Source organism: Corvus hawaiiensis, chromosome 3, assembly GCF_020740725.1.
Source record: "Corvus hawaiiensis isolate bCorHaw1 chromosome 3, bCorHaw1.pri.cur, whole genome shotgun sequence".
Classification (NCBI taxonomy): domain Eukaryota; kingdom Metazoa; phylum Chordata; class Aves; order Passeriformes; family Corvidae; genus Corvus; species Corvus hawaiiensis.
Window position 1 is genome coordinate 22127345 of NC_063215.1, and position 24445 is coordinate 22151789.

Consider the following 24445-nt stretch of genomic DNA (forward strand, 5'->3'; position numbering starts at 1 on the left):
GACTGGGTACTCCTGCATTTGTGTAACAGAGTTATTTCACAAAAAAAGATATTTTATAATGGATAGGCTGATTATTTTTATTAAGCTGCTTAGTGAGGTTATTTAAACACTATGCATGAAACTCCCAAAGTAGAGATTTTGAAAGATAAATGAGAGTCTGGCTAAAATAAAAAGACCATGGTTGAGAAAGAAGCCTTTTCGTACTTTGTCTGTTGACCTTGAACATCTCTTTGTCGTAGTTATGTTTTCTTGTCCTATTCTTTTTCTTTTTAAATTTAGCATGTGTGTGGGAAAAAAACAAATGAAGTAGCTGTCCATGCCCTGAAAATCTGGCTCTTCAGTTTGCTATTTATAAATGAGGAAGAGTTTTAAAAGACAATGTGTGAGTTTTAGTTTGAAAGAGTTATTGACAAATTATTTCTCCTTTTATTCTTACTGACATAATATTTTTTGTATTATTTTCTATCTGTTTTCATCCTCTTTCTTTTGGTCTTTAGCTTCTATAAGCAAAGTCCTTTTAACAACACACTTACATTTCCCTATTTTGATAGCCTAGGTTAGTTTTATGATGTCTCAGGAGTCATGTGGTGAGTGGGCAAGATCGTTAGCTGTGCAAATCCTGGAGTAGCTCTAAATTATTTTTTTTTCCTTCACTGTGTTTCTCAGCCTGTAGGGACTAAAACAGTTTCTGAAATAAATGATCCTGGAAAAAGTTACCTTCAGAATAAATTATCTGAAGCACAGTGCTAGAGTTACAGCAGCTGGAATGGTCCCGTAAGTCCCATTACACTGACCAACAATTGACCTAGCTCAGCTCCCCAGGAAAGGCATGAAGGTCTGACAGAGGTGAATGCTGATAAGACTTTTAGGAAATAGATCTTATTTGTAAGAGAAACTTTCCTGGGCATCACTAAAAAGAGCCTGGCTCTGTCTTCTTTATACCCTCCTTTTAGGTATCTATACACATTCATACAATCCCCTGAGATTTCTTTTCTACAGGATGAACAGCCAAGCTTTCTTATCCTCTCCCTGTATATCAGTTGCTCTAATCCCTTAATCATCATCATGGTATATTGGTGTAAATGCTTATGTATGCAAATTTTGATAATGCACATAACAATTATTCCACGTATGGTAAATGAAATACTAGTTGTTAGTCTTGTAAATGGTGGCCAGAATTATCAAGTCATGAAACTCCCTTGAATGTTTTAAAGAAATATGAGGTGATTCTGGATATTATTAATTTTAAACTACTTTTAGGTGGCAGCTGTCTTTGGATAGCTGCTATTTAAATTATTTCCTGGAGGAAGTTGTTGGTCTTTGGTGTTGATCTTTAGCTATAATGTATCTACCTAAAAAGATATCATCATACTTGGTTCCTCTTCAGATGTCTTTCACACACAGTGATTTATCTTTCCTCCTTACTTGGTTGCTGTTCTCTATTCTTTTATTTCAACAGATTACATTCACCAAGAAAATGTTCATTAGCTTCTGGAATGCAGATAAATTCTTTGACCTTTTCCTCCTTGAGATCCCTGGTGCATATTTCCTAAGTGCTGTCTTAACATAAGAATGACTTTATTATACCAGGCCTAGAGGTACCTTTGGTGTCTTTGCCCTGTCTATAGCAAATAGCAGGTGCCTAGGAAAGATTTAAAGACCAAAGCAAATATATGTGTTGTGCTGCTCCCCAGAGTAGTTTACATCCTCTTACCCAATTTCAGGTCAAGTCCTCTGTGGGAGGAATATAGCACCTCTGCAGCTGTGAATTCAGAAAAGTGGAGGGCTGCTTTCAGAAGCAGAATTAACCCACGATGTTCCAAATGCCTGTGAGTTCAATCAGCAGGAGGTTTGACTGGCTATAGAGAGACCCATCAGAAGACTGATGGATGTCATGATTAGTTATGTTGGTAAGTTTTATGTTACCCTGCTTATTATGTGTCTGAGTGGTGAGAGATGGTGGCACTGTCATCCTGGTCATCATCTCATCCCCTGGGCTGGCACTAATAATGGGACGTCTGGACAGCTCCCTTTTCTTTCTTCTTGAGGATTATTAAGGGAGGTATGGGGAGGAGGTGGAATAGCAAAAAATAATGAATCAGGCACAGAGAAAATCAGAAGTCAAACTATTGAGACAACTGCTCTGTATTAGCTGAGACTGGAGCTTTAGTGGACTATTTCTATGTGGTTGTCATGAGGAACAATTGTTTCCCAGGCTATGTGACACATGAGGAAATTCCTGTCATACTTCCCTTAGAAATGGAGTAACACTGCGTGTATGTTCCTTTCTGCTATTAGAGAGATTGCATCTATAGTGGTCTGTTCTCTTTTCAGTGCCATTTTTTTTTCAGCTGAAAATGGAGGCAGGATTTCTGTTCCAGATGTATTGTACATGAGTTTGAAGTGTGTGATTGATCAAAAGTGCACAGAAAGCCAGCCATCATTTTTTGTTGCCCATCTAAACTCACTAAGTCCAGAACAGGGCAATTACTTTCCCTTACACAGGCCTCTATTTGCTGGCTTCTTTCATGATTCCTGCAAAGACACGATCTTTCAAGCTGTCAGCCAGTCCCTTCACCAGCAACTATCACAATCAGTACGATACTCTTTACATTTTTATACCAATTCTACATAGGATTGAGCAGAAACAAATATCTACAAAGGATATTTGTCTTCTTATAGGCACAAAGTTGAAGTTCAAGTCGAAGCTTTTATATTACAGTATAGGAATGTAATGCTGTTTGCTCAATTAGCATTTCCCAGAAAACTTCTGAAAAGATCATAATCCTAAGGTGTCCTTTTGGTAATGTTCCTTTTTTTACACATTTCCTCTTTCTGGAATATTAATTTTTTTTGTAACAGAATCACGGAATCAGAGAATGGGTCAGGCTGGAAAGGACCACAGTGGATCATCTGGTCCAAGCTCCCTGCTCAAGCAGGACCATCCTAGAGCACATGGCACAGGATTGTGTAAAGATGGTTCTTGAATATCTCCAGTGAGGGAGACTTCACAGCCTCTCTGGGCAATCTGTTCCAGTGCTCAGTCACCCCCACAGGAAAGAAATTCTTCCTCATGTTCCCATGGAACTTCCTGTGGATCAGTTTCTGCCTGTTGCTTCCTGTCCTACTGCTTGGCACCACTGAGAAGAGCCTGGAAACCTCCTCTGACACCCTCCCTTCAGATACCTGTAGTCATCTCAGTCATCTCTTCTCGAGGCTAAACAGGCCCAGCTCCCTCAGCCTTTTCTTGTACAAGATGTTCCAGACACTTAATCATTTTCATGGCCCTCTGCTGGACCTGCTCCAGGGGCTGCATGGTTCTCTTGTCCTGAAGAGCCCAGATTTGGACACTGCACTCCAGACATGGCCTCACCAGTGCTGAGCACAGGGGCAGGATCACCTGCCTCGACCTGCTGGCAGTGCTCTTCCTAATACACCCCAGGATATTATTGGCCTTCTTGGCCAGAAAGACACACTGCTGGCAAGTTCATACTGCTTCTCTGAAATGAAATACTGCATGGAAGGTAATGATAGACAAATTTCAAGTCTAGAAAAAGCAGCACAATTCTTTTACACTAAATATAATAAAAAGTTGGAGAAAGGTACAAAGCACACTGCTGGTAAGGTATCACCACAAAATATTTCTTCCATTGCTTAATGTTTATCATGATCTATGTCTGTCTCTCATCTCTGGCTATCCATTATTATGTCAATACATAGCTCCAATTTCCTTCTTACTTCATTGCCTGCTTGCTATATCTTCAAAGAATCATTCTCTTTTTTCCCACATCTGGAAAATTACAATTATATAAACATCTAAAACCCAAACTTGTTTTAATTCTTTGATTACAGAAGTCCTGACTGCTTTGTGCTAGTAGGCTGCACTGCCAGCATACAGTCAGAAACCAATATTCTGGTCTAGCAGTTGCACTGCAATAGCAGTGGGAAGGTGAAGTTTGAGGGTTAGTATGTAAGCACCTTCAGAGGAAGAAAATACAGTGTTTTTTTTAAATCTGAGAAGACAGCAAAAACTACTGTGTGGAAGGTAATGCTATGATGCCTTTTCCTGGTCTTAAAATCAAGAGTCAAAGATGGTTAGAAGGGGAAAAGGGATTTTACCTTGGGATTTATTTTAAGGATCCTTAGGTGCACATGTCCAGGTCATATGCACTGAAATGCACACCACAATGCTCACCCCCAAAAGATCTGGTATATCATTATAGGTTTTATTAATTAGCATATCTATCAAAAGATTCCCCAATGAGAGGCTTGAATGGGCCCCCCCCCCCCCAAGGAACCTTCCCCTGGATGGTTCTATCTTGGTTTACAGAATGTGTTCTGGAGAGGATTTTGGGGTCTGGGGCACACTGATCCCTAACTATGAAGCTTCTAAAATGTTTAGTCTCTCAGCTTGACAAACAAGCCCAAGAATGTAGGCAAAAAGCACTAAGAATATAGAAGCTGTAAAAAAGGTATAACAGGGGTATAAAAGAAAAGGCAAAAAATCTTCATGGCATCATTAGGCAAATTTCAACTCTAGAAGAAAAGGCACATTTTTTTACACTAAACAAAATTAAGAGTTGGAGAAAAGTGTGAGAGATAAGTAAGAATTAATCCCTGGATATATCCAAATTAAGACATATTTCCTTTTACAATACAAGTACTTCAGCCAGCTGGTGTTTTCACCATATGTTTTATCAATTGCATGGTGTCACTGCACAAAAGGAGCCAATGCAACTGAATAGATGCTGAGGTATAAATAAGACAATGGTGATTATCATACTCTGGCCTCAAACTATGTGTTTCCAGTCAAGAGTTCCCACGCATTAGAAATTCCAGGCAGCTGATTGGGGTCCCTTTTTCAGGGAAAGAACAACGATTTATCACTCACTGAGATGTCCTAGGCAACCCCAATGGTTTCTGTGATGTGATGTTGCTGATGTTGTCCTGCCATAAATACCCAGACATCTTGACGACCACACTCAGCTCAAGATCTTTTCGTCTCCTGCACTGCTGCAGTATTTGTGTCACTTGGGAAACACTGCCAGTGGATAGGATTGGGTACAAGTGTAATCAGAAAGGCCACGGAGGCAGGGAAGGAGGACAGCTGTCCTAAGCATTCAAAGCTTTACATTCTGTGCCATTCTGATGTGACGTGAGCCTCGAGATATTTATTAAGCTGGACGAAAGCCAGCTCTCTGAATCTGCCTACCTTTTATTTAGGATATGTTACAGTAGATACCAGAGTGGTACCTAATGCTGCCTAACTGCAGTAGAAAATCAGAATAAAAGAAACAGGTGGTGCAAAAATTTTACTGCCATCTCAAGTTATCTGTATCTGGAACACATAACTATCTCAGATTAAAGTTAAGAATAATAGAAAAATTGTTTGATTCAGATATCAGTAAGATAGAAATCAAAACATATGTACTTATACCTCTAAGTTTTTCAATCAATAATACAAACATTACCTTGTGATTAAAATACAGTTGCAGAGGAATACACAGGCCAGTATGTGAAACAAGACATAGGCTAGATGAATTATGAAAAAAAACCCCTCAAAACTAATTAAGAATAACTTTTCTAAGTTGCGTTTTAATGTGAACAGTGTTTGTGTGGGGAATCCTATAGTTTTTATTTGGGTAAAAGCACCCCTCGAAATGAGTGTTGATGCTATTTCAAATGAGTCAAGGACACTAGTGGATGACTGATTTAGTGACAACTGAATGGCAAAGAGTGAGAAGATTAAATAATCAGTTAAATGGCATGGACAAAGATTTCAGCAAAACCTCCCCATTAGGAATAGTCACAGATGTACAGGAGGAACAGTAGCAGGAATGGAGAGAACTGTTGACCTCCAAATGTGGCTTGATCTGAAGCACCAGAATATGGACAGAAACAGTAGATGGAAATTGGGATGGAATAATCAAGTAGGTCTCTTCGGTATGTCTTCTGTAATGAAATACTGCTTTGTTTTTTATGCACTATGGCATTGCTCTTGAAGACCTAGAGAAGAAACTACTGAGCAGTTGAAGAATCAGCATAGTTTATTAACACTTCTGCTAAACAGTGGTTTCTTCCTTTGCTCTTACTAAAAATAGGAAAATCTATCAAAACAGTGTAAATTTGGGGCCTGCCTGAGACCACGAGTCTTAGCACACTTCTTGTTATATCTACCGATGGTAAACTCATTCCTTTTGCTTATAGCAACTAGGGAATCAAAGATATGCAGCATTAGTGAGGAACAGGAATTAAGGGGTCCGGCTGATATAAGTCCTTAAGAAAATTGTGCCTGATCTGCATTTGCAATAGTTCTTGCCCATTTACAGTGAAATCTTGTCAGATCTTCATTCCTTGGAGCTGTTGTGGATGTAAGTAATTTAGTTCTGAAATTAAAAAAATATATTTTTTCTACCTGCTTCCAGGAGTATACTCAAAGCTCATTGTTCTAGAGTACAGTAGTGATCATAGATGTCAGGCAGTATATCATGTGGCATGGGATATACACGGCATAGCTATGTGCTTTCAGTGACATGAACTGTTGGATATGCCATAAAAAGTTCAATGACCTTGAATAGAGGGATGTGCCTGAACTTGATACCAATTGAGGTTTTCACGTCAGCTCTCACGTTGGACTCATCATGCAGGCGCTGCCATGTGATCTGTTATGTATTCCTTTCCTTCTCCTTTTCCTCTGTGAAACAGGAGCAGATAATTTCCACATTATCTGTGTGAGGATATGTGGAGTGAGAGATGATTTTACCTGGAGGTGTTGGGATGGGGTGAATGAAGATCCTGAGTGCTGGACCAGGGGTGTGAGAATAAGTAGACCTGCATAAAGTGATGAAGAAATGTTTAGGGGAAGGAATCAGACAAACAAAGAGAGGATCACCTAGAAAGGGCTATAAAATGGGCTGACTGCTTATAAAGTATGCTTATCTGACTGAGCCCTGTGCCTGATCACCACAGTCTCTCCTGTCTTTGTTCGAACCGGTCTTAACTATGTATCTCTGTCATCTCACTCTTCATCCATATGTGTGAGTACTGCATGGACAGACTGCCAGGTACTGGGGGGGCTGGGTGCCAGATATTGGTGTCAGACTGGGGGTTTTAGGTGCCTTTACACTCTACATGTAGCTATCTAGGGGGACCTACGGGTGTGGGGTGCCTGCAAGGTCACCCATCATGAGAGTGTTGTTGGCAGCAAGCACTGATGCAGAGAGAGAGCAGGCAACTAGACAGAAAATATGTGTGTGCTTGTGAACCTGGAGGGTGTCATGTGTGTGCCTTCACTAGTGACCTTCAGCTTCTGCCAGCCCAAGAGGAGAAGGGGACAGAACCAGAGTCAGTTCCAGTCAGACATACAAACTCATAGAGGTTATGAACACAATAAAACTTATTTTTTCCCCACTGTGAGAGTACCCAAGAGCTGGCCCAGGTTGCCCAGAGAATTAGTGTATTCTTGTCATGGTTTAACCCCAGCCAGCAGCCAAACCCCCACAGCAGCTTGTTCACTCCCACCAGGGGCATCAGGGAGGGAATAGGAAGGGTAAAACATAGAGAACTCCTGAGCTGAGATACAGACAGTTTAACAGGAAATGCAAAAGCTTCAAACACAAGCGAAGAAAACCAAGGAATTAATTCACTGCTTCCCAAGGGCAGGCAGGTGTTCAGCCATCTCCAGGAGAGCAGGGCCCCATCACACTAAACAGTTACTTGGTAAGACAAGCATCATTACTCCAAATGTCCCCCTTTTCCTCCTTCCCCCAATTTTATATACTGAGCATGATGTCATAGGGTCTGGAACATCCCCTTGGTCAATTTAGGTCACCTGTCCCAGCTGTGTCTCCTCCCAACCTCCCATGCACCCCCAGTTCCCTCACCAGCATGGCAGCATGGAAAGCAGAAAATGCCTTGGCTCTGTGTAAGCCCTGCTCAGCAATAACAAAAACATCCATTATCAATCCTGTGCTCAGAAAAAATCCAAATCACAGCTCCATACTAGCCACTATGAAGAAAATTAACTCTACCAGAGCCAAAACCAGCACAAGTCTTCATTTTTGGAAATATTCAAAATCTGGACCTGGTCCTGGACAACCAGCTCTAGCAGCCTTGTTTGAGAAATGGTCTGGATAAGATGACCTTCAGAGTTCCCTTTCAACCTCAAACATTCTGTGATTCTGTGCCTCAGTTGTCTGTGCTTGTCTGATGCAAATCCTGTATGTAAATGCTCTTACAAGATGCAACCCCCACAGCTGATAGCTACTGAAGCCTGAACACATTAAAATAGGCTTTGAATGGTGCTGTTCAATGGTGGATTCAGGACTGCAGCTGTCTTGCCTTCATTTACAAGTGTGGTGAAACCTCTGGACCACACCACTGCAGTGTTAGTTCCTGTCTCTGCCTTCTTACAGCCTGTGGTTCTCTCCAGATTTAATGTGCTATTGATGATACTGGAGTTAATTGATAAAGATAACTGTTGCTGCAGCAGGTATCTGCCAAGTGCATTGTGTGACACTGGAATAAATATACCAAGATAAGACAAGCATTTTTATGGTCCTTGTCTTTGCACAGGTCTCATTGTAAAGGTAAATGAAGAGATGCCACTGAGCTGATATTAAATCAAGAAGGATATGAATCTGAGCTTTCCTGAGTCAGCAAAACCTTAGCACTGACTCTACACTCTACAGTGGCTTCTTAGACAGCAGAGGAACACATTACTGTTTAGATATCTTAAAAAATAATTGACTTGCTGTAACTCAGTGAATTGTAACTCAGTGGTGTGTTTATATTCTTAGATACAAATGAGGATGCTTGCTAAGAGATTCACTTTATCTTCTGTTGCAGGAAAAAAATTCCAACATTTTCTATGCTCAGGTATTTTAATGTTTGTTCAAGGTCTTATGCTAAAATTGTTTGATGTTCTGGATGCAGTTCAGTCTACCTCTGAAGAATTGCTGATTGAAAATCCTTGTCTGGCTGTTTAAAATATCTTCCAGCAAATGGGGGAGGGTTTGTTGTTGTTGTTGTTGTTGTTGTTGTTGTTTTGTTTTGTTTTGTTTTCTGTCAGCTGCAATTGTCCTCTCTCCTGGGACTTGTTCAGCCTTCCCTTAGTTGGAAGTGTATTTTCCTCCTCCTCCAAATTACTTGACTGGTCTCATCTCCACACAGACTAGTCTCATTTCTGGGAAGGGTAGTTTTAGCTTTTGGCAGTTTTCAGCTGCATGTAGCCAGCCTTAAATTACTTGCAAGTTGGGCATTGAACAAGAAAGTTAGGAAGTTCTAGTAGAAGAAGAGTAAATGCATCAAGAAAAAAAAAAGAAAAGAAGCAGAAAAGAGGAGGTAGAGAGAGAAGTGCATAGGCTTCTTAGAAGTCAGTATGAGTTTGTTCTTTCCCCACCTGAAAGAGGCAGTAAGGTGTATTTCCCTTGGGGATTTGTGCTCAGCTGCACATTTACAGTGCGGTCAGCAGTCAAGTGCATCTGTTACTACTCTCTTCCTACCTAATCTTCATGGGCAGGTGCACTCCCTCCGAAACTGAGTTCAGTCCTTCAGGTGGTGGTATTCTCTTCTGAATGAGACACATTCTATTGGTTCATAGGTGGAGCCCATACCTGGCAATCCTGAACTTCTGACCAAAGGCACTAACTGAGGAAAGAACATAATTTATTTTTAATGTGGTTGAATTTGCATGCACTGTTTTGTCATTCATTTGTAATGCCAAGGGAGATGCTGGGACCTGGGTAACTGTGAAGAGAGGCTGTTCTAAGATCACTAGTGCACAGTATCCATCGTTCTAGCATGGCTTTAGAAACTTCACCATAGGGCTGTATGAATGATTAGGACTGCTGCAGAGATGAGGAAGCTCATTGCTAGTTACCAGCATTTTAATTTATATGAAGCTGTAAATATGCAACAAGCATTTGAAGAAACCAAGAGTTAACATATTAACAAAGCTGGGCTTCAGAAGCTGCCATGCAAAGATGCATTCGGTTTTCTTGTAACTGGAGAAAGATAAAAGCACAAGGCGGCTATTAAGGTGCCCTTATAGGCTAAAAACATACTTCTTCTAACACCAGTGCATTCCATTTCATTACTGTTTTGATGTTTAATCCAATGGCTACAAAGCTAGCACATCTTTTTCCTGAGCTCCGTTTCAGTTCTTTGTCCTCCCCTTTGCTGGAGTAGTTGAGCCATTACTAAGGCCTGTATCTATTAAGCAACTCACATCAAGAGACTGGCATAAGATACAGAAGTAATTCTAAAATACCAAATTCACAAAAGGATTTTAGCACATACTTAGTTTTAAGTGCTTGAATAATCCTTTTGATACCTTGTTAAATCTCTGCTTTAGAAAATTTCTTAGGGAAGATCTTCTATTTCGGAAGTGGAGAGATCAGGAGAAGGCACCTTCTGTGTTAGGGAAGAAGTAGGAATATATTGTAAATTATTTAATAGTTAAAATGCTGGATAATTTTTGGTGCTCTGCTGTCTAAATTCCACCACCAGTGAATAACACAATATTGCAGTTTTCCCTTCTATCCTATTTTGTAGTATCTGTGAAGGGAAGAATTTATTTATTGCCTTTCTTAGACACAGCCTGGGACTGGCCCCCCTAAATGGCTTGGTCTTGCCTTTGGCATTTTTCCCACAGTCCTTAGGATGCACTTCCATATTTTTGTCATTCAGCCACACCCTGAAGAAAACTCAAAATAGAAGAGTGCTCAAGTGTAAAGGCAGACAGCAGGCTATAAATGCCTCCATTTCTGTAGAGATAATAAATCTAGAACAAGAAATGAAAAGCAGAGTGTAGTGAGAACTTTAAAGTTTTCCTGAAAAATGACCTTTTCCCTCCCACAGGAAAATTCAGTAGGAGAGAAGAGATGGCACAGGGTAAGTAAAGTAGGTTTGCTCTGGATTATTACATGCTAATTACTTTGACAGCTGCTTCTGAAGCAACATCTACATTCAGGGCATATGAACTCATTCTACTGTGTCTGTCTCTGTAGATCTAATTCTGTCAGACTGAGTTATAATTCAAGATCAATGGGAGGAAGGGAGAAGTCTGTTCCAAGCAAATGGTAGCCCTAGATGATACAAAAGTAGGAAAGATCCTTACCAGAGCTATTTAGGAAACTTGGATGAACACTGCAGATGGGATAAGAATCAGTTATTTAAAGGCTTTTCCATGTCTTTCTCTGCTTCCCATATATAAGAAGAATACGAGACTTAAAAAGAACATTGTTCATGTATCAGTGTCACATACCAAGCAATGGAAGAGATTGTCACTGAGTGACTTTGGCAATGACCGGAGTTCTATAAAAGTAAATTGAAAACAGATTTTGTTATTTTCAAATTATTTTAAGATCAGTGAATTACCTACCTTTTGTATGTTGCTGACTCACTGATTATTTGAGTCATTATGGGCTAAGTCATGACGTGTGATTAGGTCTGCCATATAGCCAGGTTTTCTCAGGCATGTTGTCCTATTTCCAGACAAAGTAAGACGAATGTGATTAATTATTCATGCTTGTCACAAAGCCTTGTCAGAGGTCTTATCCTTCCTTCCCTTCCCCCATACAGGTACGAGCCCTGTGGGGTTGTCTTCCACCCAAATGGGGCAGAGTGACTGATCCCAAGCCTACCAGCTCTGCAGAGCCAGTGCTGCTACCCCATGACATCTGGACATGTCAGAGCCACTGCAGTGGTTTTGGTCCAGAAGCCTTGTAGCTTCTGGAACGAAACCCAGGAGCCATACATGCAGCAAACATCCATTTTAGTTAGCAATAATCAGGAACCACCAGGGTCCATCAAGGTCTCACAGAGCTGACTGCTTTGGCTCTGCATGTTTATGCCTCTGTGCATATTAAATTCTTCCTACTTTACCTATGAGACATAGAAAAATCTCTCTCAGTTTGACCGGTGGTGTAGTAGAGATGGAAATAAGAGGGGTTTTATACAACTGGTACACCTTCGTATGTTGCAGACATTCTCAAAGCCAGAGAGCTCTTAAGGAAGCAGTGGGGAGGCTCATTTTACAGCCTGAAGCACCAACGGGGTCTCATGTCTCTACTAATAATATTCTGGAGTTTACGTCTCCTCACTTGTCTTCTAAGTTACTGATTATTTTAAAACTTCAAACTCTAAATAAAAAATTTAAACTGTTTTCTGACATTTAATTGCTTCCAATGTGCTTGTTGTTGGTGGGAAAAGAAACCTCACTTTTAACATAAACAACTGCTTCTTTAAGGAATGAGGTTTTCTTTTTTTAAAATGCAATATTAAACTGCATATAGGCTAATGCTTTTCTTTTACCTTTATATCTCTCCCTTATTGCATGTTAGGCTGTCCCCAGTTTTGGGAGAATCACTTGGTTAGTTCTAAATATAGCACTGCATCTGCTCTTAAATAGGAGTGGAGGGGCAGTAGCCTTTAGAGAGGGGAATTATTTGTTTTCTTCAGGCAGTGTTTGATAAGCTGGGAAAGGCTGGTCTTCCTCTCTGCTTTGCAGTTTTTCTATATCCCTTGGTAAGTCCATTTTCCATCCATATTTTTCTTGTACAGAGCAAATGAGAGTGCCTGTAGGAGGGGGTTGGGTGCTTTCTTGTAAAAAAAATATTTACTTTCCTCAGGGAAAACAAGCAATAAGCAGGACTCAAATTGATTCATGAAAAGAAAAGCAAAAAAGTAACTAAGACTTTTTGTCCTGTGCACAGTCACCTTGATTTTATAGTGTATTACATTCCCTCTGTTTCTTTCTGCATATTAAGAACTACATTACAGAAATCCATAGCTCTACTCATATATATTTTTTTCCGATTGCACAAATGGTGGCAATGCCACTTTCTTTTGTGCTTATACTATATGGTTCCTGTGAAGTCTGTGTCTAAATAATTAAGCATAAAATCCTATAGTAGCTGGAAAAAGATTTGGTCTGATGAAGAATGGGATGTAGCTAGGCCAAAAAAAAAGAGAATCTACTTTTATTTTGTGTCTGCCATGCTTTCAAGTACATGTTTCCAGAAGAAGTTTCTGGTGTCCGTATTGCTCTAAGCTATGTGATGTGTTCTGTGCCACGTGAAAATTCCATCTAAATACCACTGATAGAGCCTTGGGAAATCAAGTTCATGCTCTTGAAATTATGCCTGTGTGTTGATAATGCTTATGAGCCAGTAAAAGTACCATAATGAAGGAAAATGAACATTGGGATGATGGGAAATGATTTTTATCATCTCACTGTCCAACATTCTTAGATGTCCAGTTGAAGGGATATAATACACTTGCCAAGTGAAGGGAAATCTTCAAACTTTATCAGAACATGTTGGAACTCCGTGCACTTGCAATGTTAGGGTGGCAGGGTTTCAAGTCAATGCGGACAAATTTAGCCTTGTTTAATTCCCAGTCTTGTATGATCATGAATTCATAAGGTAACATCCACATTAGTACCCTTTCTGGGATATATACTGTTCAGCTTCTATTAGAGATATGGAAAGAAAGTCAGTTTGGAAGCTTCCACTCCTTTCCTTCATGAGAGTCACAGAAAATCCAAAATTGCATTCTTTTTTAGACTCACTAAAATGCAGGAACTGGTGCTCCCCTCCACAACAATTACTTTGCTGGAGGGAAGGGTACCCATGACTGCCTGCTCCTTACCTCCACCAAGCAAAGCTCCTCATCAAGGGTTGTGGAAATGACTGTGACCACCCATGACATATTTCAAATTACCTCCACACTAACTGATCTGGCTAGAGGGTGAGGGAAGCCATTCAGGGACTATTACAAAGTCAAGGTGTTCATTCTAACTAATCATAGATGTGCTGTAGCCAAACGATTGCATTAAATTGCTGAATCTATCTGTATGTCATTGAAAAGAGTATCATTTGATGTTGAGAGACGTTGAAAGCCTACTCATTCGAAACATATGAAATTGGTAAAAATGGTAGACACAACTGTGATGGCTGGTACTGTCAGCTGCTTGAAAACATTGCTTTGCTGGATATTCAGATAAGTAGAAATAGAGGAGAGAACTCCATCTTTATGTTTAATAACCAAAGTAATGCATGCTTTTCTGGGGATTATTTGAATCTGTTTAAAACCAGTTGGAGAAATGAGGAAAATACTATTCCCATGAAAAGGAGTGTGATCAGTAAAACATAAGACCAACTACAATGTAGCTAAAGACAACAAGACACAAGAAGTCTTCATGCTTGCTGAATGATGTCTGGAATTCAGCAGAGTAAGCAAATGAGAATTCCATATGATTTTTTTTTTTTTTTTAAAGATGAGCATTTGTGTTCTATTGTCAAAAAATCTAAAATTGAATTCTTATCCAGACTGAACAAGATCTTCAATGAGAAGGACTGAAACATCTTAAAATGACATTATATTTGAGTAGATTTTAAAGTTCATCCTTTTTCATGGACAAAACATACATTTCTGTGTAAGATCTAAATATACACGTGTGTACAGAGATAAGAGACTGGAGAGACATATTAGAAATTTTGTCAAATCAGTTTTTTACCAAATTAGTTTATTATTAAAATGGAGAAGATTTAAACAGATCCTCTACATCCCATTCTGTTTAGACTGCAGTGTCTATGAGCTGCATAATGATTTATGATGGCTTTACAAGATTTCCACCAAAGTCACTTTCTGGGGGAAAATGCTAATATGTTATTAAGTCCACATTCTGTACAGCATGGATATAACCATCTGGAAAGGATCACATATTTTTTGAGTCAATATTGTAATTTTTTATATTGGTCAATGAATAAAAGGTGGGGTTTTTTTTTCCTTTTTTTTTTTTCCTATCTTTCATTGTGGTATGTAGGTGATATGGATTTAAATATATTTTATCAGTTAAGTATTGGGGGCTTTTATGCACCATAGAAGTATAAGTTAGCAGCTTCCTGAAAACACTTAACTTTGAAAAATGTGAGGAGCAGCTAGCAGAACAAGAGACAAGTAGAGGAAAAAATGTCTAAGTTGTGGGAAAAACAGGACAAGCCCTCCAATCAGTGCAAATGGTCGAAGAAATCTCTGGCTACGTGAGGACAGGCAAGAACTCGTGAATAATTTTGGCACTTCTCCAGATGGCCAGGAACAGAGATGAGCACAGAAAGTGCATGTTGCATGGTATAGCACTGGCAGGTCAGGCCGAGAAAATACATGCTGTACAGTGCATTGCTCATGACATGAGCCTTCTGAATCTGGAAATGCAAACTGTCTATCTATGGTGAGTGCGGCCATGTTCTTCTTCCCATGGCATTTGTCAAGATATCCATCAATTTAGTTGGTTGTGTGCCTGCTCTCTGAGGCAATGTAAATGATCATGCTAGAATTTACTGCTTGTCCTTTAAATCTTAAATTAACTCACTTATCAGACTAACAATGTTTATATCAGACCCGTGGCTTCTCTTCTCAAGAATGTGGCCCCTTGTCACGTGGTCCTAGATTATGGCTTTCTATTCAGATCAGTATTACTGTGTCACGAAACTGTGCATATCCTGACCTGGGAACTCAGCCCTTTACTCATGGTCAAGTAAAAATTGTTGTATACATGCTTGTTATATATGTGCTACAAAGCATGAGGAAATGTATGTTTATGTAAACTGACTTGAATAGTCTAATTCACCTGTGGTTTATGTCATTAATCCTTGAGGACATTTTGGCTGATATAATATTTTTCTTTGGGTTTAATAGTCCTCTGAGTGGTTTATACAGCACATAGATTAGTGCACTTTAGGTCCTTTTGATGGCCCCAGCATTTATAGTCATAGAAATTAATAGGAATAATAATAGTAGAAAGGAAGGATTACAATGGTGCTACATTGCACTAACAGGGTCAGATGAGACACCAAGTGTTTTAGGATCATCTTTTTCCTGTAATTCTAGCTCTTTTTCTTGAAATCCAGGATCATTAATAGGATCTGCATGGATGTAACTCAAGGATTGTTCATGACACACAGACCATATATTTCAACAAGGCCTCCAAAATTCTTGCAATAGAACTTGGTGAATAAAACTTGAGATTTGCTTTTTAATTTGTTATAATCATTCAGATAATCAATTTGTCTTTCTCTGGACTTATGCTTTTTTGTTGTTGTTATTGAGCTCTCAGTTTTCCACTGGGATTTTCCCCCCAATTTCTCTGCCAGACCACTGGCTGCAACTCACTTTTGAGTCAGTTCTACCAATTCACTTGCCAGTGTAACTAGGTCTCCAGACACTGTCATTAATAAAATTTTGGTTCACCTAAATCAATAAATTCAGTGGGGTTAAGCTTTCATCTGCATAGCATGTTCTCTAACTCTGTTAGTGGTAGGTAGTCTACATATTAGAATATATTTCAAACATCTCATATAAAAGTGGAAAACTGGTAAAATGGTCAACATATTGTTCCTAGGAATACAGTATAAACTTCTTTCATCAGGAGCTCAATATCTTACGTGCTGCTTTTACATTGGGACTTTGATTTTGCTCTTCTGATACTTGTCTTTACAGCACTATTAAGTATTAAATGCAACATTGTTGTAATTACCTGATGATTATTATTACATTTGGACTTGTTGCCAGGCAGCTCCCCTCTGTATTAGCAGAAGGCAAAGTGAGTCTGGCTGCTAACAAGCTCAGTTAATTGCTTGTATGGAGGCACTGAGTGGATGGATACCCTTGTTTCTATACTAAAGGTGTTTGGGTAAATGTGAAAAATATATGAACCCAAATTTTGAGAAGTCCTGGGTGCTGACAAATAGAAGAAGATATGCTAATTAAAACATAAGTTGCACATTTAGTGAAAAAGGCTGGACTGCAAATGACAATGGTGTTTTCTCCTCTCTCAAAAATGAAAATGACTCAGACTGTGATCTATCCAGATAAATGGGCATTACTCTGCAATTGTTATAAAGTGGATCGCAGTGTGAGTTATATACATACCAGTATGTACATTGCATGTTGATAAACTCACAGTTTTATTTAACTTGACCACATGTAAATATGCGTAGCACTTAACAGTGGAGTGAACTTAATCTATGTGTTTGTCCTCTGCACCTTCATTTAGGCAAAAAAGCTAATTAAAAACAGAGAAAAGGGAACATTATACCATTAATTGTCCAGTTAACATATGAACTGTTGTGGAAATCCAATGTCATATACACAATAGTCACACAGTTAGCAGGAAGAAAACCAGTATTCGATGTCTGCAGATGTAGCATCACATGATGAACAGATATCAAAACCAGGAGAAGCCAAGGCTGCTTGTGGGTCTGTGCAAATCTGCTCATATAACCAAGACGTTGTGTCATACGATGAGTTAATAGGTCCATGAGGAGTCCATGTCAGTTCAGCATTGTATGAGGGCATCTTACTAAGCCAGCATCTGTGCGAGGTGCTGAGCTAACTTGGGTCATGATAACTTTATTTCCCTAGAAATGTGGCATTATATTTCTTTAATGTTGCATAGTAATGTGGTAAACCTGTTTCATTTTTGTTTTGCAGTGTTTGGTGCTTTGCCTAAAGCTCTCATTCCTGAACGTGTGACTTGTCATTCTCATATCTCTTGAAAAGGGGTTGAAAAGGTAACTCTAAGTTATGCAGAAGATGCAGTTATGAAGTGATAAAATGTAAAAACCTCTTTAGATCTCAGAACTTTTTAAAAGAAGATGTGACTTCTATTAAATATACCTACTGCTTGCTCTTACTTTTTCTTGGAAAAGTAAAAGTAGCTGATATGAGAACATCATGATTTGGGAGCACCTGACTTGGCTCTTGACTATCTACAAGTAACAATCACACACTGTTGCTGTTTTTCACTCTACACAATTTATTACTAGCATTTCCCTTTTTTGATAAATACTATATGCTGGAAATATGGTATATATTGTCCTTTTACCTTGTTAAATGTTTTATCTAAATGAGTTTAGAAGATTTCTATCCAAATCCCTTTGAGCTTTCATTTTATATACATCATGAAACTGCCTATTTATGTGGCTTTTTGTTACAAATTTGGACTTGTGTGGGTCTGAGGCAGGTTCTTCTTGGCATGGTCCATGTCCAGGCAGGGCCAGGCTGTGGGGAGCTGGAGACTGCATCTGCTGTGTCATTTCTGGGGAGAAACTGATGGCCCTGGGGGCTGACATAGGGTCCTGGCCTGTGGGCAGGGTAGAAGGAACTCTGGAGGAGGCTGGGCCGGGACAGTCAGGTCCATTGCTGTCCTCAGGACCCTGACACACTCTTAATGTTGTCCCTGGGTGAGCCGGTGTTGCTTCACTTGCCGTGGGTGCCCTGAGGTGGATCCCAGGCCATGCCTCAGCCTGTGCCCTGGGTGCTGGCATGGAGCTGGCAGCCTGCATGCTACAGGAGAGCATAACAACAGGGACACTCCCCTTAGCTCTTAGTAGGGTATTGGAAATTACTGCAGTAATTTACCTGACTAAGTCTTCATCTGCTTTATATGCTTGTATTGGGAGCTTGCTTCTGTTGTCACTGAAGTGTAGGTACCTTGTGGGGGAGGTTTTGGCTGTTCAGTTGGGGTCCCTCACCACAGTTTGGGCCAAATGGCCCAGGAGTAGAGAACCCCATATCTAACCCGGACTGCAGTTACACAAGCTGGCACCTACTCACAGCATGGCTGGTGACATTCCCCACTTCTGAAAGAAGTTATCATCATATTTCTAATGAGCACAAAGGCGTGTAGGCACCTCCATGCTCTTTTAATGATGTGGTTGGGAATCTGCTTAACTCTAACTCAGTGGGAAACATGCTTTTGTCCCCCACACTTCTTGTGGGAGCACCCTGAATGTTTCTTAGAACCTTCTATCCAAATAATGATCAAAAACTATTCTATGCTTTGGAGAAAGTCCACAAGAAGGAAACCGGAATGATTGATAGGAACCCATGAGGAAAGATTGCATGAGCCAGCTTTGTAGGGTTTAAATAAGAGAGCAGGAAAGAAAAGCAAAGAAAATCTTCAACAGGCTGCTACAAAAGTGGGTGAATACAGTCTGTTTGTTGTCATGGTGAATTGGACAAAAAATAGTACGCATAAATTGCCAGAATGGAAAAAGTGAAAGGTTTGAAGAGCGAAGAGCTGAAATATCTAACAATGGCCAAAAACCTGTCAAATTTCCATCCGTGGGAAATTCTATGGAGATGTTAAATGACATCTGCAAAGAAGGGGAAAAATGATCTAGTGAGATATCTTTTAGGCTATCCTCTATGATTCTATAGCTCACACTGTATGAGTGATAAGATACAGCCTGAGGTACCCATGTATGTGACTGATGGCTCTATTTGTCACAAATTGGTGCAGTTTTATACATTTGTACATGTTTGCACACCTGTCTACATATCAAAAAATATCAAACCAAAGTGTCTGAAATATATGGCTAAATGTGTGCATGGCTAAATCTGTGGCTAACTTCACTCTCTGCAGGAGTTACTGGTTGTAACAAGAGGAAGCATGTCTTCAGTAGCAGTGCCATTTTACCAGAGGAGGCACAAGCACTTTGATCAGTCCTACCGCAACATTCAGACAAGATATATACTTGAGGAATATGCAGCAAGAAAGTAAGTGCCATGTATTTGAGCATAGACAGGTCTCTTTTTGGGTAGTCACTTCTTAGAATCAAGATATTCACCTTTCCCCTCCACCCAAAAAAATTGTGATTTATTCAGAATGATAGTTTTCCACTTCCTTCCATTGGCATGCCCCTTGTCTATAGTCTCTCACCAGCATAGCTACACTTCCTAACAACATTGCAAGATACCTGCACAGACCTTTTAGCTTAGGATCTGTCCTGTTTGCTACCTCTAAACTGAAAATCTTTCCTTGTAGTCTAAAATTGAAACTCTGACTCAAGAAAAATTGCCATGAAATTTATTGTAAGTCATAGAAATAGCTTTTTACCCATTCTTCTGTATGACATGATGATATTCCTGCTCCTGAAGCTGGCCATAACTAATTATAGCTTTTGCAATTCAATTTCCTTTTTGAAACTTAAATGAAGGCTCAATGCTTCTCATGTGAAATCTGAGTTTTAGCCAGAAAATACACATTCTTTTTATCTCAAAGCCTGAAACTTTGTATTGGGGTTGCTTCACAATCACTGTTCTCCCTCCTTAATAATTAACATGCCTACCTAGCTGTCTAGCTGGTCCAGATTCCCTTATGAAAGAGGAGAGTTTATGCAGCAGGTTCTGTGAATTATAGAAAGGCAGGAATACTTAGAAATAGACAATGCTATGGGGAATCTTTGTGATTTGTGCGTTGGAGAGGCTGGTACCCTTGTGGTTCACTGAAATGCTATCATTGCACCTGAATGATTGAAGACTGAAATAAATATAAATTTAATAGAATGAAATAAAACACCCAATGATCCCCAGTGACAGATGATGGGCATTAAGCCCTTGAAGGACAAGTGTCAATTGGGACCTAGTGCAGTCAGTGAGGATGCAAAAGTTTCTCACTGAACAGTGCTCAGTCATGGCATTCAGCTCAAAGTAATTTCTTTGACATTTGTGAGTTCATGTTTTACCTGAATTTCTGGGTTATAACAATGTCTTTTATATTTGAAGGGCTGCTTCCAGGCAGGCTGTTTATTATGAATCATCTGGCTTGGGCAAAACAACATGTAGACTCTGTGCCAGGAGGGCACGCACCTTGGCTCATGAAACAATGCAGGAATCCAGGAAAAGGTAAAGCTTTGTCGGTCCAGTCTGACCTGTGCAGTGACTCTGGTCCCAACTCTTTTGCCAGGGGTCTTTTCAGAGTTGACAAGACTAGAGGCTTCTCTGTCACTGTTCTTCACTAATCTATTTTGGCTGGAACACTAAATGACTGAGTGTCACTTTCAGTCTCATATTTCATCCCAGAGTTGTTCCCCTGATCCCCACTCTGACTGTTGAAAACAGCTTTAAAACAAAAATAAATTAGAATCCACCTGGTATCCAGAACTCATTTTGAACAGGCCTACTCCACTATTCCTAATTTCTAATTTGGATCAATTTAAATGTTTTAAATTCTTTCCAGAATATCAAAAGAGTTAACTGTCATGTCTCAGTTACAGACTTGATAAGAAATCCCATAGTAACTGTGCTGATGACAATATTCCCCTTAGTGAATTTCGCTGTTTCTGCTCTGCTTTGCTCTACAGTTACATCACCAAAACCATGGAGGATTTATATTATAAGAATGAATTCTGCCATGTTTGTAGAAAATATACTGTGAAAATCACATACATCCATATGGTTCTGGTACTTTGATTGGTTTGAAATATATAACCTCAGAACAGAAATCTCTAGGAAAATAAAATGATTTTGCATACTTTAATTTGGTTTTTAATTTCATCAATATAAAAAAAGACACGGCAGAACATGGCTGGTATTTAAAGTGCACTGAAATGGTACAAAGATTTTTTTTTTAAATATCAGACAAATAATATTTTGATCTACTATTCACTGAATTTCATGGAAGTTTTCTTATTTGGGTTATGCTTTCACAGTCTTGCCATATGTTGACTATATTGACAGACATGTTAGAAATATCTGATATTCAGTACCTTCTTTTGTCCTCTTGGGAAGGAAAAGAGTGGCATAGGCTGTTAATTGAATCAGCATGAATGAAGGAAATGGAGCTAGCTTCTCCTAAAAACTTTTATGAGTTGGGGTTTTTTTAAGAATTCTGGAAAATCTGTGGAGTTAGATTTTCAGGGAACAGCTCAAAATTTTTTCAAAACTATAATTTCCTGGTAGTTTCTGCTCATCATTTTCAAAGGACAGCTTTTTTGCATGCAACTGTTAATCAAATCCATGTGAACTCCTTGGTCTGTATCTTTCAGATGAGGTCAGCTGATAGCAGCCCATGGAGCTACAAGAGCTCCCAGGTTCTAAAGCTAAGGTTACTATGTAAGAAAGGCACAACTTTTAACAGGTTGTGAACAGGCACAGAACTTGCCTTCACTCCTCTGCCTTCTTGTGTCCATAGGAAGGAAAATCAGGGGCCAGAAGGAGGCCAGGCAGGTTCTTGACATCAGCTACCAGAGGACTGGGGGGAACCAGTCAATGTGACCACAGCAGAATTCAAGACCTAGAGCTATAGCCCCACAAATACAGGGGGAAAGAATATGAAGAAAATTCACATGATTTCACATACTCATTACTAGGATATGCAGATAGATGCTAAGAATGATGCCTAACCTAAATTTTACATCCTGCGGATATGGTTTCAGAGCCTTTGGTTGCCAGATGTGTATGAGTGACAAATTTAAAGCTTCATATTAGTTACCTGATTTTTTTTCTTGTCCCACAGGAGTCATGAGCAAAAGTCTCATGCAAGTGATGAGAAAAGAATCCGTTTTGCCAGTGAGTTGTCTGCTTTGGAAAAAGAGATTCACACAGCCAGGCACCGTGCTAGAGAGCATCTGGATAGACTTGCTGTGCAAAGAATGGTACCTGCTGAATCTTTTTGCTCCTATGCAAAAATAATTGCAAGATATACTGAAATTTAGGCCTGTGCTTCAAATATGAGTAGTGATTAAGCATCTTTTTGTGGATTTAAGTTTAGATCTTCTACCCTATTTGAGTCTAGTGCCAGATGCTTCTTTTCTTTTCCCATGTTTAATAGGTAGAAGAAAATATGGCTCTGGAAAGACATATCATTGAAGAAACTATAAGTCGAGCCCCTGAAATTCTGGTGCGCCTGAGGTCTCACACTGTCTGGGAAAAGATGTCTGTGAGCCTTTGCTTTACTGTACAAGGATTTCCAACCCCTGTTGTACAATGGTAAGAGACTGGCCTTTCCTAGCCCTCTAAAAATGTTGTTAAGCTTTTTGCATTTGAAAGTTATGCCGTAAGTGATAAGTGTCACGTATATAATGGCTTTGTTAAATCCGCTTTATAATCCTCGTAGATGTGCTGGATCGCAGCAGTTGATACTGCAGTGGAGGGAGTGGGAGGAAAACTTGCTGAGTGGCCCCATGCAATGTGAGAAGCAAACTCAAGTATTTCAGAAGGCAGACAGTGGAAGGCATTCCAGTCTTTCTGGCCATTGAGTTTCCTGAACACAAAGTCACAAATGACAAATTACACAGAGTTCATAGCTACTTTCTAAGCCTGGATAAATGTGCATGGCATCGCTGTTGTCATGGGCTGTATCCGTGGTCACATTGTGTTAGCTTCTGTTGAGGAGGACATAAAGGTCCTTGCAGTTGACCTCCTCTCTGGACAGGTGCTGTCTTGTATATGTGAAAGCCTCAGGCTGGACTGTGAAGACCTAACACGAGGCACAGTTCTGTTGCTGCTCCCCTTTTTAGTGCTGAAGTGTTTTACTGTGGTGCAAGATAAAGCTTGCTTCCCATCTTGTGTCAGGGGTAGTGGACTTGAAAGTTCAAGCCCCATGCCATCCTCTCTGTACTTCTCTTCCTCCTCCTCTTCTAGACTGGGTGTACATCTTCTCTTTCCACTTCCTTGCTGCTGTGATGGTCCTGCTTTGCCTTCATGGCCCAATATGTATCTATCCATACAGACTGGAAAATACTGCATGAGAGTAGACAGAGTTCAGATGATAGTAAATGATATCTTGATCCAAAGATCTACCAGAAGAATGAATAGTTGCTGATATTTATGGGTTTTGTTTTTTTCTTGATTGTCAGGTACAAAAATGAGGAATTGATTTTCCCTGCAAGTGATCCAACAAAGTACAGAATTGAAAGCAAATATGGAGTACATGTGTTACATATAAACAGGTAAATCTTTCTGGGGAATACAACAGTTATTAATACTCTATACAAAGTATTTTATATCAAATAAAATTAAAAATTCACACAAAGGCTGCAAGAGAATTGTTAAATTCAGCACACTTTTCTGTTGGTACTCACTTTCAGGCTGGAGAAGGTTCACTGAGTACCTGCCTATTAGATTATGAAAATGAAATGAAAAATCAGACATTTATATTCATTAACTTCAGCAATCTACAAAATATAAAAGAAGAGGCAAGTAGCTGAAAAAGTGGTAGCTCCTTTTTTATTAGAATTATACCTTCTCAGCATTTGAAGTGGAAAATTATATGTTCATATGTTCTTGTCATGATGAAGCTCTTTTAGGTAAACAAAAATATAGCTGGGCAGGGTAGGGATACACAGCTGTATTTGTTTCACTGTATGTCAGGTTCTGTTTAGTTTTTCATCTCCTTTCCTTCTTTTCTTTTTATTTTTTTGTTTTGTTTTGTTTTGTTTTCCAAAAAATAAGGAAGTGTAAATTATTTTTTTTAAAGGTTCTAATTTAATTAATTTTATTTTTTTCAAAATGTTAACCTTGTGATAGAGAACATGCCTGGGTAGAACAGCTTCCCATAAACTAATCCCATGCTTTCCTAAACAATTGAAATATTGCATATAACTTAGTGGAAGCTTTTTAAAAGATATAAAAAACCCAAATAAAAATTAAGACA

At 39.4% G+C, this 24445-nt stretch overlaps 1 protein-coding gene across 2 annotated transcripts in view; it reads left to right on the top strand.

The window, feature by feature from the left end:
* The first annotated feature begins 12442 nt into the window (after positions 1 to 12442).
* MYOM2 (myomesin 2) overlaps positions 12443 to 24445 on the top strand; it is a 76611-nt gene continuing 64608 nt past the window's right edge. For both annotated transcript variants that reach the window (XM_048299631.1, XM_048299632.1), the window contains exons 1-7: positions 12443 to 12528; positions 17497 to 17576; positions 19433 to 19566; positions 20575 to 20694; positions 22307 to 22445; positions 22622 to 22779; positions 23649 to 23741. In XM_048299631.1, the coding sequence (XP_048155588.1) occupies positions 19460 to 19566; positions 20575 to 20694; positions 22307 to 22445; positions 22622 to 22779; positions 23649 to 23741 (617 nt within the window). In that variant the 5' untranslated portion in view covers positions 12443 to 12528; positions 17497 to 17576; positions 19433 to 19459. The remainder of the gene's footprint in view (positions 12529 to 17496; positions 17577 to 19432; positions 19567 to 20574; positions 20695 to 22306; positions 22446 to 22621; positions 22780 to 23648; positions 23742 to 24445) is intronic.